The sequence below is a fragment of the Salmo salar genome, chromosome ssa18 (genome assembly GCF_905237065.1).
Source record: "Salmo salar chromosome ssa18, Ssal_v3.1, whole genome shotgun sequence".
In the NCBI taxonomy this organism is placed as follows: domain Eukaryota; kingdom Metazoa; phylum Chordata; class Actinopteri; order Salmoniformes; family Salmonidae; genus Salmo; species Salmo salar.
In genome coordinates, this window is record NC_059459.1 from 15566089 (window position 1) to 15583969 (window position 17881).

The 17881-nt window shown below is 46.2% G+C and overlaps 1 protein-coding gene across 1 annotated transcript in view; it reads left to right on the forward strand.

Annotated features, from left to right (window-relative positions):
- Window positions 1-17881, forward strand: part of birc6 (baculoviral IAP repeat containing 6) — a 162780-nt gene that overhangs the window by 37624 nt on the left and 107275 nt on the right. Inside the window, 20 exon segments of the mRNA XM_014154510.2 lie at window positions 611-910; window positions 1152-1251; window positions 5345-5559; window positions 5785-5993; window positions 6179-6525; window positions 11471-11690; window positions 11992-12128; window positions 12273-12410; window positions 12758-12885; window positions 13070-13201; window positions 13554-13769; window positions 13892-14075; window positions 14247-14338; window positions 14341-14413; window positions 15060-15193; window positions 15756-15909; window positions 16061-16177; window positions 16288-16445; window positions 16629-16755; window positions 16896-17006. Coding sequence (XP_014009985.2) covers window positions 611-910; window positions 1152-1251; window positions 5345-5559; window positions 5785-5993; window positions 6179-6525; window positions 11471-11690; window positions 11992-12128; window positions 12273-12410; window positions 12758-12885; window positions 13070-13201; window positions 13554-13769; window positions 13892-14075; window positions 14247-14338; window positions 14341-14413; window positions 15060-15193; window positions 15756-15909; window positions 16061-16177; window positions 16288-16445; window positions 16629-16755; window positions 16896-17006 — 3292 coding nt within the window.

Here is a 17881-nt window from a genome sequence, read left to right on the forward strand (position 1 = left end):
GCCCTTCTCCCCAGATTGCTCAGTTTGGCCAGGCGGCCAGCTCTAGGAAGAGTCTTGGTGGTTCCAAACTTATTCCATTTAAGAATGATTGAGGCCACTGTATTCTTGGGGACCTTCAATGCTGCAGAAGTGCTTTGGTACCCTTCCCCAGATCTGTGACTCGACACAATCCTCATGGCTTGGTTTTTGCTCTGACATGCACTGTCAACTGTGGGACCTTATATAGACCGATGTGTGCCTTTCCAAATCATGTCCAATCATTTGAATTTACTGCAGGTGGACTCCAATCAAATTGGATGATCAATGGGAACAGGATCCACCTGAGCTCAGTTTCAAGTCTCATAGCAAAGGGTCTGAATAATTATGTATATAAGATATTTCTGTTTTTATTTTTGAGTTAGAAAACATACAAAATTAACTTTATTCACTTTGTCATTATGGGCTATTGTGTGTAGATTGAGGATTTTTATTTATTTTATCAACGTTAGAATAAGTCTGTAACATAAAATGTGGAAAAAGTGAAGCGGTCTGAATAGTTTCCGAATGCAATGTATCAGTGTGATATTTGCCAGTTTTAGCTGAGTAGTAATCCTGTCTGTGTTCGGAACAGAAGGCCAAGCTGGAGGCAAAGTTGCACCAGACCACTTCAGCAGCTGTGGCCTCCGGCGTGGGGCCCATTCACAACTCTGTGCCTTCCAGTGCCCCGGGCTTCTTCATCCATCCCTCTGAAGTCATCCCCCCCACGCCCAAGACCACCCCGCTGTTCATGACGCCACCACTCACTCCTCCCAACGAGGCGGTGTCGGCAGCCATCAGTGTGGAGCTGGCCCAGCTCTTCCCTGGCTCCATGATCGACCCACCGCCAGTCAACCTGGCCGCACACAACAAGAACAGCCAGAAAGCCAAGCCGGTCAGTCACAAACAACTCTTTCGACGGCAGATAGCCAAGCGGTTAAGAGTGTGGGCCAGTAACCGAAAGGTTGCGTCTGCTGAATTACTAAAATGCCAATAGCTCGAAGCACAGCAGTTAGGTTTGTGCTTTCACATGAACACCAAGGGACTTTTGTTGCATCTTGTCAATGAATAAAATATTTAAATTAAGAAGTTTTATATTGTATATGTTTTGACTGAAAAGCATCTGTTTGTTGCAGAACCCCATGGGCAGCGGTCTGGCGTTGGCCCTCTCTCAAGCCTCTCACTTCCTCCAGCCTCCTCCACAGCAGTCCATCATCATTGAGCGCATGCACTCTGGTAAGTACAGTTACCTTTTTGTGCCTTTTTACCTGGGTCAACAGTTGTAAATGAAACTCAAGAGCGTATACACTACTTGACCAAAAGTATGTGGACACCTGCTCGTTTGACATCTCTCGAAAATCTTGGTCATTACTATGGAGTTGGTCCCCCCCTTTGCCTCCACTCTTCTGGGAAGGCTTTCCACTAGATGTTGGAACATTGCTGCGGGAACTTGCTTCCATTCAGCCAAGCGCGTTATTGAGGTCAGGCACTGTTTTTGGACAATTAGGCCTGGCTCGCAGGAGGCGTTCCAATTCATTCCAAAGGTGTTCAATGGGGTTGAGGTGAGGGCTCTGTGCAGGCCAGTCAAGTTCTTCCACACGATCTCGACAAACCTTTTCTGTGTGGACCTCAATTTGTGCACAGGGGCATTGTCAAGTTGAAACAGGAAAGGGCCTTCCACAAACTGTTGCCATAAAGTTGGAAGCAGATAATCTTCTAGAATGTCATTGTATGCTTTAGCACTAAGATTACCCTTCACTGGAACTAAGGGGCCTAACCCAAACCTTTATTCCTCCTCCACCAAACTTTACAGTTGGCACTATGCATTGGTAGTGTTGTCTTGGCATCCGCCAAACCCAGATTCGTCTGTCGGACTGCCAGATGGTGAAGCATGATTCATCACGCCAGAGAACGAGTTTCCACTGCTCCAAAGTTCAATGGCGACTAGATTACACCACTCCAGCCGACGCTTGGCATTGCGCATGGTGATCTTAGGCTTCTGTGCGGCTGCTTGGCCATGGAAACCCATTTCATGAAGCTCCCGACGTACAGTTATTGTGCTGCCATTGCTTCCAGAGGCAGCTTGGAACTCAGTAGTGAGGACAGATTTTTACACACTACAAGCATCAGCACTCGCCGGTCCCATTCTGTGAGCTTGTGTGGTCTACCACTTTACGGTTGTGCCGTTGTTGCTCCTAGACGTTTCCACTTCACAATAACAGCATTTACAGTTGACCTGGGCAGCTCTAGCAGGGCTAGGAATTTGACGAACTGACTTGTTGTTATCCTACGATGGTGCCATGTTGAAAGTCACTGAGCTCTTCAGTGAGGCCATTCTACTCCCAATGTTTGTCTATGGAGATCGCATGGCTGTTTGCTCGATTTTTATAGACCTGTCAGCAACGGATGTGGCTGAAATAGCCGAATCCACTAATTTGAAGGGGTGTCCATATACTTTTGTGTATGTGTATATGCACGCGCACACACATATATACATACAGTTGAAGTCGAAAGTTTACATACACTTAGGTTGGAGTCATTAACTCGTTTTTCAACCACTCCACAAATTTCTGGTTAACAAACTGTAGTTTTGGCAAGTCGGTTAGGACTTCTACTTTGTGCATGACGCAAGTAATTTTCCCAACAATTGTTTACAGATTATTTCACTTGTAATTCACTATATTACAATTCCAGTGGGTTAGAAGTTTACATACACTAAGCTGACTGTGCCTTTAAACAGCTTGGAAAATTCCAGAAAATGATGTCATGGCTTTTGAAGCTTCTGACAGGATAATTGACATCATTTGAGTCAATTGGAGGTGTACCTGTGAATGTATTTCAAGGCCTACCTTCAAACTCGGTGCCTCTTTGTTTGCCATAATGGGAAAATCAAAAGATATCAGCCAAGACCCCAGAAAAACTATTGGTTCATCCTTGGGAGCAATTTCCAAACGCCTGAAGGTACCACGCTCATCTGTACCAACAATAGTATGCCAGTATAAACACCATGAGACCACGCAGCCGTCATGCCACTCAGGAAGGAGACGCTTTCTGTCTCCTAGAGATGAACGTACTTTGGTGCGAAAAGTGCAAATCAATCCCAGAACAACAGCAAAGGACCTTGTGAAGATGCTGGAGGAAACGGGTACAAAAGTATCTATATCCACAGTAAAACGAGTCCTATATTTCAACATAACCTGAAAGGCCACTCAGCAAGGAAGAAGCCACTGCTCCAAAATCGCCATTAAAAAAGCCAGACTACGGTTTGCAACTGCACATGGGGACAAAGATTGTACTTTTTGGAGAAATGTCCTGTGGTCTGATGAAACAAAAATAGAACTGTTTGGCCATAATGACCATCGTTATGCTTGGAGGAAAAAGGGGGAGGCTTGCAAGCTGAAGAACCACCATCCCAGCCGGGAAGTACGGGGTTGGCAGCATCATGTTGTGGGGGTGCTTAGCCGCAGGAGGGACTGGTGCACTTCACAAAATAGATGGCATCATGAGGGAGGAAAATTATGTGGATATATTGAAGCAACATCTCAAGACATCAGTCAGGAAGTTACAGCTTGGTCGCAAATGGGTATTCCAAATGGACAATGACCCCAAGCATACTTCCAAAGTTGTGGCAAAATGGCTTACGGACAACAAAGTCAAGGTATTGGAGTGGACATCACAAAGCCCTGACCTCAATCCTATAAAAAAATTGTGGGCAGAACTGAAAAAGTGTGTGCGAGCAAAGAGGCCTACAAACCTGACTCCGTTACACCAGCTCTGTCAGAAGGAATGGGCCAAATTTCACCCAACTTATTGTGGGAAGCTTGTGGAAGGCTACCCAAAACGTTTGACCCAAGTTAAAGGCAATGCTACACTCAATTAGTATTTGGTATGTAAACTTCTGACCCACTGGGAATGTGATGAAAAAAATAAAGCTGAAATAATTCTCTACTATTATTCTGGCATTTCACATTCTTAAAATAAAGTGGTGATCCTAACTGACCTAAGACAGGGAGTTTTTACAAGGATTAAATGTTGGGAATTGTGAAACTGAGTTAAATGTATTTAGCTAAGGTGTATGTAAACTTCCGACTTCACTGTACATAGAGTAGCAGTCAAAAGTTTGGAGTCATTCGAGGGTTTTTCTTTATTTTTGCTATTTTCCTCATGTTAGAATAATCGTGAATACGTCAAAATAATGAAATAACACACATGAATCAGGAAGTAACCAAAAAAAGTGTTAAACAAATCAAAATATATTTTATATTTGAGATTGTTAAAAGTAGTCACCCTTTTCCTTGATGACAGCTTTGCACCCTCATGACATTCTCTCAACCAGCTTCATGAGATAGTCACTTGCATTGCAAATTAACAGGTGTGCCTTGTTGAAAGTTAATTTGTGGAATTTCTTTCCTGAATGCGTTTGAGCCAATCAGTTGTGTTGTGAGAAAGTAGGGGTGGTATACAGCAGATTGCCCTATTTGGTAAAAGACCAAGTCCATATTATGGCAAGAATAGCCCAAAGAGAAACGACAGTCCATCATTACTTTAAGACATGAAGGTCAGTCAATCTGCAACATCTTAAGAAGTTTCTTCAAGTGCAGTCGCAAAAACCATCAAGCGCTATGATGAAACTGGCTCTCATGAGGACCGCCACAGGAAAGGAAGACCCAGAGTTACTTCTGCTGCAGAGGATAAGTTCATTAGAGTTAACTGCACCTCAATTTGCAGCCCAAATAAATGCTTCACAGAGTTCAAGTAACAGACACATCTCAACATCAACTGTTCAGAGGAGAATGTGTGAATCAGGCCTTCGTGGTCGAATTGCTGCTAAGAAACCACTTCTAAATGACACCTCCAGGCTGTGTAAGGGCCAATTGACCAAGGAGGAGGAGTGATGGAGTGCTGCATCAGATGACCTGGCCTCCACATTCACCTGACCTCAACCCAATTGGGATGAGTTGGACCACAGTGAAGGAAAAGCAGCCAACAAGTGGTCAGCATATGTGGGAATTCCTTCAAGACTGTTGGATAAGCATTCCAGGTGAAGCTGCTTGAGAGTGCCAAGAATGTACAAAACTGTCAAGGCAAAGGGTGGCTACTTTGAAAAATCTGAAATATAAAATAGATGTGGAACCAAACAACTGTTAAACAAATCAACAATGTAGAAAATTGTAAAAAAACAAAAAACCTTGAATGAGTAGGTGTGTCTTAACTTTTGACTGGTACTGTATGTCTCATGAGTTGTGCCCTATATGGCAAATAGGGATTCATTTGAGATGTTGTTTTGGTAAGCTCTTGTGTGACCTAAATACCTCCTCTCTTGTCCCAGGAGCGCGGAGATTTGTGACACTGGACTTCGGTCGTCCCGTGCTGCTGACAGACGCTCTGATCCCCACCTGTGGGGACCTGGCCTCTCTGTCCATCGACATCTGGACGCTGGGGGAGGAGGTGGACGGACGCAGGCTAGTGGTTGCCACGGACATCAGCACCCACTCCCTCATCCTGCACGACCTTCTGCCGCCCCCTGTCTGCCGCTTCATGAAAGTCAGTGGCATTGATGCATTTTCTCTCAAGATCTTTGTCCATTTGTCTTCTTTTCTAATTCACGGGTTTCGAATAAGTATCTGAACTCTGTGGGCACTGAAGAATTTGTGCCGTTATCCATTTTTTTCTTCAATGAGCATTCTGTGATACAAATTACTAAGTTCCACAGCAGCTATTTTCCTACAACCTAATCCCCTTCTCCATCCCTCCCACTTCACCCAACAGATCACTGTGATTGGTCGTTATGGCAGCACCAATGCCCGGGCCAAGATCCCATTGGGCTTCTACTACGGCCACACCTACATCCTGCCCTGGGAGAGCGAGCTGAAGCTGATGCACGACCCTCTGAGGGGAGAGAGTGACGCGGCCAGCCAACCTGACTTGGACCAGCACCTGGCCATGATGGTGGCCTTGCAGGAGGACATCCAGTGCAGGTCAGAAGGCATACCAAACTATTCTACTAGTTAGCTAACTCTGATTTAAGTTTTAGGAGATGTATGTTTATGCAGTATCTGCTAGACAGACAAGCTTTGTCATCAATGGAGATGGACTAAAGCTTTGTGAATATAGGATGCAAATTTGACTCCTACGTCTCTTTTGCGCTTGCCCTCTCCCTAAGGTACAACCTGGGGTGCCACCGGCTGGAGACCTTACTCCAGAACATCGACCTGCCTCCTCTGAACAGTGCCAACAACGCCCAGTACTTCCTGCGGAAGCCCGACAAGGCGGTGGAGGAGGACGCGCGCGTCTTCTCTGCCTATCAGGACTGTATCCAGCTGCAGCTACAACTCAACTTGGCCCACCATGCCGTCCAGAGGCTCCGCGTGTCCCTGGGAGCCGGGCGCAAGATCCTGCCTGAGCCCTACGACCCCCAGGAGCTCATCCAGAGCTCATCCACCGAGCAGCTGAGAACCATCATCCGCTACCTGCTGGACACACTCCTCAGCCTTCTGCACTCTAACAACGGTAAGATGTCTAGGGAGGGCCACAGGGTCTGTATCAGGGATGGGATCTACTTTTCTGACTGTGTCCCATATTTCGAACAGCCCCCGTGATATGCAACTTTTCAGGGAAGTTAGAAACCAATATACACAGGCAGTTAGAAAAGCCAAGGCTAGCTTTTTCAAGCAGAAATTTGCTTCCTGCAACACTAACTCAAAAAAGTTCTGGGACAATGTAAAGTCCATGGAGAATAAGAACACCTCCTCCCAGCTGCCCACTGCACTGAGGATAGGAAACTCTGTCACCACCGATAAATCCTCTATAATTGAGAATTTCAATAAGCATTTCACTACGGCTGGCCATGCTTTCCACCTGGCTACCCCTACCGCGGTCAACAGCACTGCACCCCCCACAGCTACTCTCCCAAGCCTTCCCCATTTCTCCTTCTCCCAAATCTAGTCAGCTGATGATCTGAAAGAGCTGCAAAATCTGGACCCCTACAAATCAGCCGGGCTTGACAATCTGGACCCTTCCTTTCTAAAATTATCTGCCGAAATTGTTGCAACCCCTATTACTAGCCTGTTCAACCTCTTTCGTGTCGTCTGAGATTCCCAAAGATTGGAAAGCAGCTGCGCTCATCCCCCTCTTCAAAGGGGGGGACACTCTAGACCCAAACTGCTACAGACCTATATCTATCCTACCCTGCCTTTCTAAGGTCTTCGAAAGCCAAGTCAACAAACATTACCGACCATTTCGAATCCCACCGCACCTTCTCCGCTATGCAATCTGGTTTCAGAGCTGGTCATGGGTGCACCTCAGCCACGCTCAAGGTCCTCAACGATATCGTAACCGCCATCGATAAGAAACAATACTGTGCTGCCGAATTCATTGACCTGGCCAAGGCTTTCGACACTGTCAATCACCACATCCTCATCTGCAGACTCAGTAGCCTTGGTTTCTCAAATGATTGCCTCGCCTGGTTCTCCAACTACTTCTCTGATAGAGTTCAGTGTGTCAAATCGGAGGGCCTGTTGTCCGGACCTCTGGCAGTCTCTATGGGGGTGCCACAGGGTTCAATTCTTGGGCCAACTCTTTTCTCTGTATACATCTATGATGTCGCTCTTGCTGCTGTTGAGTCTCTGATCCACCTCTACGCAGACGATACCATTCTGTATACTTCTGGCCCTTCTTTGGACACTGTGTTAACAACCCTCCAGACGAGCTTCAATGCCATACAACTCTCCTTCCGTGGCCTCCAACTGCTCTTAAACACAAGTAATACTAAATGCATGCTCTTCAACCGATCACTGCCCGCTCCTGCCCGCCCGTCCGGCATCACTACTCTGGACGGTTCTGACTTAGAATATGTGGACAACTACAAATACCTAGGTGTCTGGTTAGACTGTAAACTCTCCTTCCAGACTCACATCAAACATCTCCAATCCAAAGTTGAATCTAGAATTGGCTTCCTATTTCGCAACAAAGCATCCTTCACGCATGCTGCCAAACATACCCTCGTAAAACTGACCATCCTACCGATCCTCGACTTCGGCGATGTCATTTACAAAATAGCCTCCAATACCCTACTCGATAGACTGCATCCAGTCTATCAAAGTGCCATCCGTTTTGTCACCAAAGGCCCATATACTACCCACCACTGCGACCTATACGCTCTCGTTGGCTGGCCCTCGCTTCATACTCGTCGCCAAACCCACTGGCTCCAGGTCATCTACAAGACCCTGCTAGGTAAAGTCTCCCCTTATCTCAGCTCACTGGTCGCCATAGCAGCATCCACCTGTAGCACGCGCTCCAGCAGGTATATCTCTCTGGTCACCCCCAAAGCCAATTCCTCCTTCGGCCGTCTCTCCTTCCAGTTTTCTGCTGCCAATGACTGGAACGAACTACAAAAATCTCTAAAACTGGAAACAATTATCTCCCTCACTAGCTTTAAGCACCAGCTGTCAGAGCAGCTCACAGATCACTGCACCTGTACATAGCCCATCTATAATTTAGCCTAAACAACTACCTCTTCCCCTACTGTATTTATTTATTTTGCTCCTTTGCACCCCATTATTTATATTTCTACTTTGCACTTTCTTCCACTACAAATCTACCATGCCTGTGTTTTATTTGCTCTATTGTACACTGCTCAAAAAAATAAAGGGAACACTTAAACAACACATCCTAGATCTGAATGAATGAAATAATCTTATTAAATACTTTTTTCTTTACATAGTTGAATGTGCTGACAACAAAATCACACAAAAATAATAAATGGAAATCCAATTTATCAACCCATGGAGGTCTGGATTTGGAGTCACACTCAAAATTAAAGTGGAAAACCACACTACAGGCTGACCCAACTTTGATGTAATGTCCTTAAAACAAGTCAAAATGAGGCTCAGTAGGTGTGTGGCCTCCACGTGCTTGTATGACCTTCTTACAATGCCTGGGCATGCTCCTGATGAGGTGGCGGATGGTCTCCTGAGGGATCTCCTCCCAGACCTGGACTAAAGCATCCGCCAACTCCTGGACAGTCTGTGGTGCAACGTGGCGTTGGTGGATCGAGCGAGACATGATGTCCCAGATGTGCTCAATTGGATTCAGGTCTGGGGAACAGGCGGGCCAGTCCATAGCATCAATGCCTTCCTCTTGCAGGAACTGCTGACACACTCCAGCCACATGAGGTCTAGCATTGTCTTGCATTAGGAGGAACCCAGGGCCAACCGCACCAGCATATGGTCTCACAAGGGGTCTGAGGATCTCATCTCGGTACCTAATGGCAGTCAGGCTACCTCTGGTGAGCACATGGAGGGCTGTGCGGCCCCCCAAAGAAATGCCACCCTACACCATGACTGACCCACCGCCAAACCGGTCATGCTTGAGGATGTTGCAGGCAGCAGAACGTTCTCCACGGCGTCTCCAGACTGTCACGTCGGTCACATGTGCTCAGTGTGAACCTGCTTTCATCTGTGAAGAGCACAGGGCGCCAGTGGCTAATTTGCTAATCTTGGTGTTCTCTGGCAAATGCCAAACGTCCTGCACGGTATTGGGCTGTAAGCACAACCCCCACCTGTGGACGTCGGGCCCTCATACCACCCTCATGGAGTCTGTTTCTGACCGTTTGAGCAGACACATGCACATTTGTGGCCTGCTGGAGGTCATTTTGCAGGACTCTGGCAGTGCTTCTCCTGCTCCTCCTTGCACAAAGGCGGAGGTAGCGGTCCTGCTGCTGGGTTGTTGCCCTCCTACGGCCTCCTCCACGTCTCCTGATGTACTGGCCTGTCTCCTGGTAGCGCCTCCATGCTCTGGACACTATGCTGACAGACACAGCAAACCTTCTTGCCACAGCTCGCATTGATGTGCCATCCTGGATGAGCTGCACTACCTGAGCCACTTGTGTGGGTTGTAGACTCCGTCTCATGCTACCACTTGAGTGAAAGCACCGCCAGCATTCAAAAGTGACCAAAACATCAGCCAGGAAGCATAGGAACTGAGAAGTGGTCTGTGGTCACCACCTGCAGAACCACTCCTTTATTGGGGGTGTTTTGCTTATTGCCTATAATTTTCACCTGTTGTCTATTCCATTTGCACAACAGCATGTGAAATTTATTGTCAATCAGTGTTGCTTCCTAAGTGGACAGTTCGATTTCACAGAAGTGTGATTGACTTGGAGTTACATTGTGTTGTTTAAGCGTTCCCTTTATTTTTTTGAGCAGTATATTTACTTTGCCACCATGGCCTTTTTTTGCCTTTACCTCCCTTATCTCACCTCATTTGCTCACATTGTATATAGACTTATTTTTCTACTGTATTATTGACTGTATGTTTGTTTAACTCCATGTGTAACTCTGTTGTTGTATGTGTCGAACTGCTTTGCTTTATCTTGGCCAGGTCGCAATTGTAAATGAGAACTTGTTCTCAACTTGCCTACCTTGTTAAATAAAGGTGAAATAAAAAAAAATATTCATACATCTTTAAAGTTGGCCTAGCCTCAAACCAATATCCTTCTTTACCTGATAGTCTGTTCTCCTAACAACATCTCTAGGGGACATTGGTAGTGTATCTTTAGAATGATCTGAGTCACACCTCCTCAATACATGTATTTTCCCCTTCTTGAGGCATGAATTCTTTCAAGCCACGAGAAATGTAGGAATAAATTATTTGCAGTTTGTCTTCTCGCCCTCGTTTGCCTTTTTAAATGAAATAGCCTACATTTTTAAAAATGTTTTCTATGCGTATTCTCACAACCAATTCTGTATGATGTCTTTGAAAAAGTTTTGAGATGTACTCACTTTTCAAAGTTAACCGAAAGCCCATGGTTCTGTGAAGAGTGCTTAGCAATCTTCTCTCACCTGTCAAATCACTACTGACGCTCCCTAGCAGCTCATTATACAGTTTCACGAGTCCCATCTTATGAAAGAGAATAAAGTAGTACCCCCTTGCTGCTGGTGTTTCCTGGCTTTATGCCTGCGCTGTCTCTGTACCCTCTGTGAATTCCAAATGGCCCTGTTCAGAGCAGTGGAATGGAGCCTTTCATTTAAACTCCCTCATTATATCCAGCCCTCTGTAGTTCTCTCACTCACTGTCTGCAGAATAGTGGATTGAGATGTCTGGTTTTAAGGGCTTGATTGGAAGGAAAATGTCTCCAAAGTGAAGAGTTGCTTTTTCAAGGCCTGTGGTTTCTGTGTAGTGGCCAGTGTCTTCTCATGAAAGCCCTTTTCTAGGAACTGTGGACTTTTCTTCTGTTGAACGCTATTTGATTTACTTTGTTGTACCCCTCTTGCAGTTTCCCTCCTCGTTATGTCACGTACCCTCTCAGTTGATATCTCCACCCTTGTACAGTATTTATTTAGCTTGTTTCTTTCCCTTCCGTTTTGTCTTTCCTTCCCACTCATCTTTCCCTAGCTCTCATTTCACCGCCATCTTTCACTTGATATCATACTTTCTCCTTGTCCTCCCCCTCTAGGGCACGCAGTCCCGTCCGTGCTGCAGACCACGTTCCACGCGCAGGCCTGCGAGGAGCTCTTCAAGCACCTGTGCATCAGCGGCACGCCGAAGATCCGTCTGCACGCGGGCCTGCTGCTGGTGCAGCTGTGTGGAGGGGAGCACTGGTGGGGCCAGTTCCTCTCCAACGTCCTACAGGAGCTCTACAACTCCGAGCAGCTGCTCATCTTCCCCCAGGACAGGTGGGCTTTTATGCGCTGAGGAGCTGTGTCTATCCACTGCACTCCCTTTAGATTCATTGCACCACACTGACAAACTGTAGCTCCTTGGACAATCATTATGTCCTCACTTCCCCCTCATAACACAAACTGGTTACTGCCCATTGACCGGTGACATTGGGATGCCTCTAACTTCCATAAAGATAGGTATGTGTTTGAATGTAACAAACACCTACCTATCTTAATATCAGAAGCACCCACCCAGACTTATTGATATGTGTTTACATGTTGTGGAGATTGACCGGGTTTGTGTGTCGTCCCTCAGGGTCTTCATGCTCCTGTCCTGCATTGGCCAAAGATCCCTGAGCAACAGCGGCGTGCTGGAGGGGCTGCTTAACCTGCTGGACAGCCTGCTGTCCCCCCTACAGCAGCCTATGGCAGCTGCCCATCGCAGGACTGAAGGTGGGCTTGCCGGAGGTGGCGGGTCCCTGGGCTGGGGCTGGCAGCAGGGATGGGGGGCTGGGGTGGTCCCTGGCCCCAGCACCGGGCTCCCAGGGCTCTGGACTCAACCAGCAACCTATGAGTGTGTGTCTGTGTGTGCGGCAGGTGTGTTGGACGTCCCCATGATCAGCTGGGTGGTGATGCTTGTGTCGCGGCTGCTGGACTACGTGGCCAGCGTGGAGGACGAGGCGTCTGCAGGCAAGAAGCACCTGGGAGGGAAGGAGAGGGAGCGCACCTTCACAGGTAGCGTAGTGTAGGCTAGGGTGGTGTAGCTCTCCAATGAGATGTGCTGCTGAGGACTTATGAGGCCAAGCAATCACGACAGTGATCATATTTCTTGTTTTGTCTACCCTATTCCCTGCTTTTTGACTCTTTTAAAAAAATATTTTCTAACAGCCTACTACTTTTATCCTACTACTCTTTGTCTTTGAGGCTAGCTATAAAATCAACAAGGTTTTATTACAAGAAAAGTATTCAGTTTTGAGAACCATGAATCATATTAACAGGGTAATATTATTGCACGTTGATTTGGAACCAAAAACCCAACTCTAACGTGCCTTTTCTTTCCCACCTCTCGCCAATGAATCAAGGTAATCAGTGGAGCTTTATAAATAACAGCCTCCAGTCCTCCAGCTCCAACCGCTCAGCCAAAGGCAACAGCAGCCTGGACCGCCTGTACTCCCGCAAAATCCGCAAACAGCTGGTGCACCACAAACAGGTAAATGTGTCCAAATCCAAGGTCCGTTCCGTCTGAAAAACGTCAGGGAGTTGTGAATCTCTCCCGTAAATCTGTGTTAGTCACAGTTATTGTGTTCTCCCTCTTACTACTGGCATGGTATGAAGTCTTGTCATGTAATAGATGGTCTTTGCGGTGTGTATTTATCCTGTCCTTTTCATTGTAGCAGTTAAATCTATTGAAGGCAAAACAGAAGGCTTTGGTGGAGCAAATTGAGAAGGAGAAGATCCAGAGCAACAAAGGCTCCTCATACAAACTGCTGGTGGAGCAGGCCAAGCTGAAACAGGCCACATCCAAGGTGAGGATTTCAGAAGCTCTGAAAAGGAAAGCTGGAATAGCAATAGGGTTTTCCCATAGAAATCGAATGACTAAGAATAAAATAATTATTTTTCTCTCATCTTGGTAACACAAGAATATAAAATCAAATATGTTTTTGGGTCACCTTTCAACAAGTTATAACCGATCCCCACACATGTAGTTAGCATAGCGTGTGCACCAACACACTCACACACTCACACAGGTTACAAGTATGCTAGTTGTAATAGTGATAGATTAAACCATGTGTATTAATTGACTTCCGCTGCCTGACATCTGCCTCCATCTATTTCTCGCTCTCTCCATCTCCCCCCCCCCATCTCTCTCCATGGCAGCACTTTAAGGACCTGATCCGTCTGAGGCGTACAGCTGAGTGGCCCCGCTCCACCCTGGACACAGAGGCCACGGCCGCCAAAGAGGCCCCAGAGGTGGAGCCTCTGCCCTTCACACTGGCCCACGAGCGCTGCATCTCTGTGGTGCAGAAACTGTCCCTTTTCCTCCTCTCCATGGACTTCACCTGTCACGCAGACCTCCTGCTGTTCGTCTGCAAGGTATGCACTGCCAACGACTTTGATTTGTGTTCTTTGCGTTGAATTGGGATTGGGTTGGCGCTATGTAAATGCATACATTGTCAGAAAGTTGTGCTGATCACATGTCTGATTTGGCCTTTCAGGTCTTGGCCAGGATAGCCAATGCCACCAGGCCCACTATCCACCTGTGTGAGGTGGTGTCGGAGCACCAGCTGGAGCGTCTGCTGCTGCTGCTGGTCGGGACAGACTTCAACAGGGGGGACATCTCCTGGGGAGGGGCCTGGGCCCAGTACTCCCTCACCTGCATGCTGCAGGACATCCTGGCAGGTAGGGGGTGCTGTTACAATTCAAGTCACTGTTCAATTTTCATGTCATTGAAGAACTCTGTTTTCTAGCTAAACCTGGTATTCTATTATAGATATGGTGAATATTTGCAATGCTAGCCATCTCTAGTTTAATTTCTCACAGCACTAACCTTCTCCTGTCCCCTCTCCTCAGGGGAGCTGCTGTCCCCAGGGTCCCTGGATGGTATGGACGAGGGGGCGGTGGGCGAGGAAGCAGGGGCATCGTCCTCAGCAGGGATAGACTCTGCTCCCTAGCCCAGCCCACCCCCATCCCCCTTGTGGAAACCATTGACGAGGCCCTGGCTCCGGATATCATCGCAGGTACTCCTGGGACCTCCTCTGTTTTCCAAAGTGCGTTGGTAGGCCAGTCCTTGACCACATTTTACACATGGACCCCCTCACTTTATTATGATGAATGCATTTGTGTTAAATTGTTTTTCTTTTTTCCCCTTTTAGCTAGCTGCATTTTATTCTCAGTATTTTTTTCTGTATTTTGTATGGCTTCCTGTTCTGACAGTTTTATTTTAAAGGAGAGTATTGAGAGCTTCTATAACCAGTTTAATTCTGAATGGACTGTTTTGATATGTTTGCCTTTTTGGATATTGAGTTCAAACAGTGTAGATTTATTGCCTGTAGATATCAAAATGCTTTAAGGGGTGGTTGTTATTTTCCTCAGACTATTATTTAATTTGTGCAAAAGTTGCAATAATTCATGGTAGAAATCCTGACTTGAGATTGCGTAACTGAATTCAAACTATTACACGTCTTAATTCCCTTGACATCGTCAATGGGCTACACAAAAGCACATATTTTGTGCATTTATACCAAGTCAGATTTTTTGCCAAAGTTGTCAGAGCTTGATGGTCTAGAGTGGGCCAACCAATTTTATTTCCTAAAAGAAGGCCTCTGAGTTTGCTGGTTTAGTGTGCTTGCTTGGCAATATTAAAGCTCTTTTCGTTATTCAAAGGTGCTCCACCTCTGTCATCTTTGGAAAAAGATAAAGACATTGACTTTGACTTGCTACAAGACCTCATGGATGTTGATATTGATCCTTTAGATATTGATTTGGAAAAAGATCCCCTCGCCGCCAAAGTCTTTAAGGTACGTAACTTGCATGTTTCAACTGCGTGTTTTCTATTCCACTCCCATCTCTCTCTCTATTTAATGCTCTCTTGCATTTTATATTGAGTTATTGATAGCATCACCCCTGGGGCTCATATTGATTCAGCCTAAAACAAACATCAGTTGTACATTAACTTAAATAAACCCCACTGATCAATGATGTCGCTATACAAACGTCAAACCATAGTGTTAAATTTCTGCTCTAAATGTGTGTAATACAAAGTTAGTGTTATTGAATCGTTCCCCAACACCACCTCCCCCTTAGCCCTGCACCCTCACTTCTCCATAAAACTTCCCAATTGAACTCGGCTCAGGCTTTTTGAGTCTCAAAGCAATTTTCTGTATGTAGACCCAATCAATCAAACTAACAAACTTGGGAAAGTGTTATTCTCTTCACTCTTACTTTTCTTTCTGAACAAAAAAAAACCTCTGCCATTGCACGTGAAGGAATGTAGTGTTAGTGTGCGTGTCATGTTATACAGGTACCTAGCATCTGAGATGAATGACTGCATTTGCGTTTCTCTTGTCTCTCTCCCTACAGCCCATTAGCAGCACCTGGTATGACTACTGGGGTGCTGACTATGGCACTTACGGTTACAACCCCTACATAGGGGGAGTAGGGATTGCTGTGTCCAAGCCCCCGGCTGTTATCGAAAAGCCTGGGTCTCAGAGTCTCTCCATCTCTGTGTCACAAGGTGAAGGTGCATTTTGTATCCTGATATCATCTCCAAAGCTTAGTCTCGTCTAGGACTCCACAACGCTGCTTGTCTTTGCAATCTAGCATGTTTCATGTGTGTAAAGGAATATATTCCGCCTTATAACCCTGACCTTTGACCTCTCTCGCAGCTCTGGACGCCCGCCTGGAGGTAGGGCTGGAGCAGCAGGCTGAGCTTATGCTCAAGATGATGGCCACACTGGAGGCAGACTCCATCTTGCAGGCGCTCACATCAACCTCCCCCGCAGGTCTACACCTAAGAAACAAATGATTTATAGACACGTCAGTCTTGGAAAAATATTTCAAGCCTGGCGAAACATCAGATGGCTGACCCTTCTGTGTCCCTCTCTCCCGCCAGTGTCCAAGGCATCCAACGGGACAGATGATTCTCTGCTGCGGGGGCTCCATGGGGGCTCCCCCCCAGGAAGCAGCCTAATGGTACAGGCCTCCTCCATCCCCATGCTGAGTGCCTGCTTCAACAAGCTCTTCTCCATGCTCCAGGTGCACCACGTACAGGTCAGTCATCAACAGACTGTTTAGCTAAGGGTCTCTACTACTGCAGAAGACTTGATTGACTTGTTGCAAATCGCTCAGTTTTACACATCCCTCCACAGAGCTGGACAGAGCTTCTCAAGAATATGTTTGTTACCCTGGATTAGTGGATTTGTAGATTCAGTGCTCACATGTTTTTTTCTTTAGTTGGAGTCTCTGCTGCAGCTGTGGCTAACCCTCAGTCTCAACTCTTGCTCTGGGGGCACTGAGGAAAGTGGATCTGACATCTTCATGTTCAACGCCAGCAGAGTGCCCACCATCCCACTCAACCAAGGTCAGAGGTCACCCTATGTCTCTCAATCCACTCCCTTTTCTGCTTAACTCTCAAACCATTCACTTTTAGTTTTTTCATATGGGTACGTGTAGTATGTGTGTTTATATGTTAAACATCTTGTCTCCTGTGTTTCAATGCAGCCTCTATCAGCAGTTTCCTGTCGGTGCTAGCCTGGTACCCCAACACCTCCCTGAGGACCTGGTGTCTGGTGCTGCACTCCCTTACCCTCATGACCAACATGCCCTCCAGTGGTGAGTCCACTCTTAACTTCTTATGGATGGTGGCAGTATTGAGTAGCTTGGATGACTGACGTGCCCAGAGTAAACTGCCTGCTACTCACGGCCAGAAACTAAGATATGCATATTAGTAGATTTGGATAGAAAACACTCTGAAGTTTCTAACACTGTTTGGATGATGTCTGTGAGTATAACAGAACTCATATGGCAGGCAAAAACCTGAGAAAAAATCCAACCAGGAAGTGATTTGAAGTTTTTCAAGTGATTGCCTATCCAAACTACAGTGTCTGTGGGGTCATTTTGCACTTCCTAAGGCTTCCACTAGATGTCAACAGAACCTTGTTTGAGGCTTCTACTGTGAAGTAGGGACACGTAAGACCTCATTGAGTGAGAGGACTGCCAGCAGGGCATAAGCCTCAGCCATGCGCGCTCACGTGAGAGGTAACTCAGTTCCATTGCATTTCTGAAGACAAAGGATTTCTCCGGTTGAAACTTTATTGCAGATTTATGATAAAAACATCCTAAAGATTGATTCTATACATCATTTGACATGTTTCTACAAACTGTAATGGAATTTTTTGACTTTTCGTCTGACCTGCGCATCATGAATTTGGATTTGTGAACTGAAGGTGCGAACAAAAAGGAGGTATTTGGACATAAAGGATGGACTTTATCGAACAAAACAAACATTTATTGGGGAACTGGGATTCCTGGGAGTGCATTCTGATGAAGATCATCAAAGGTACGCATTATAAATATTCACTATTTCTGACTATTGTTGACTCCAACATGGCGGATATATTGTATGGCATGTTTTTGTGTCTGAGCGCCGTACTCAAATTATTGCATGGTGTACTTTTTTGAAATTTTACACAGCGGTTGCATTAAGG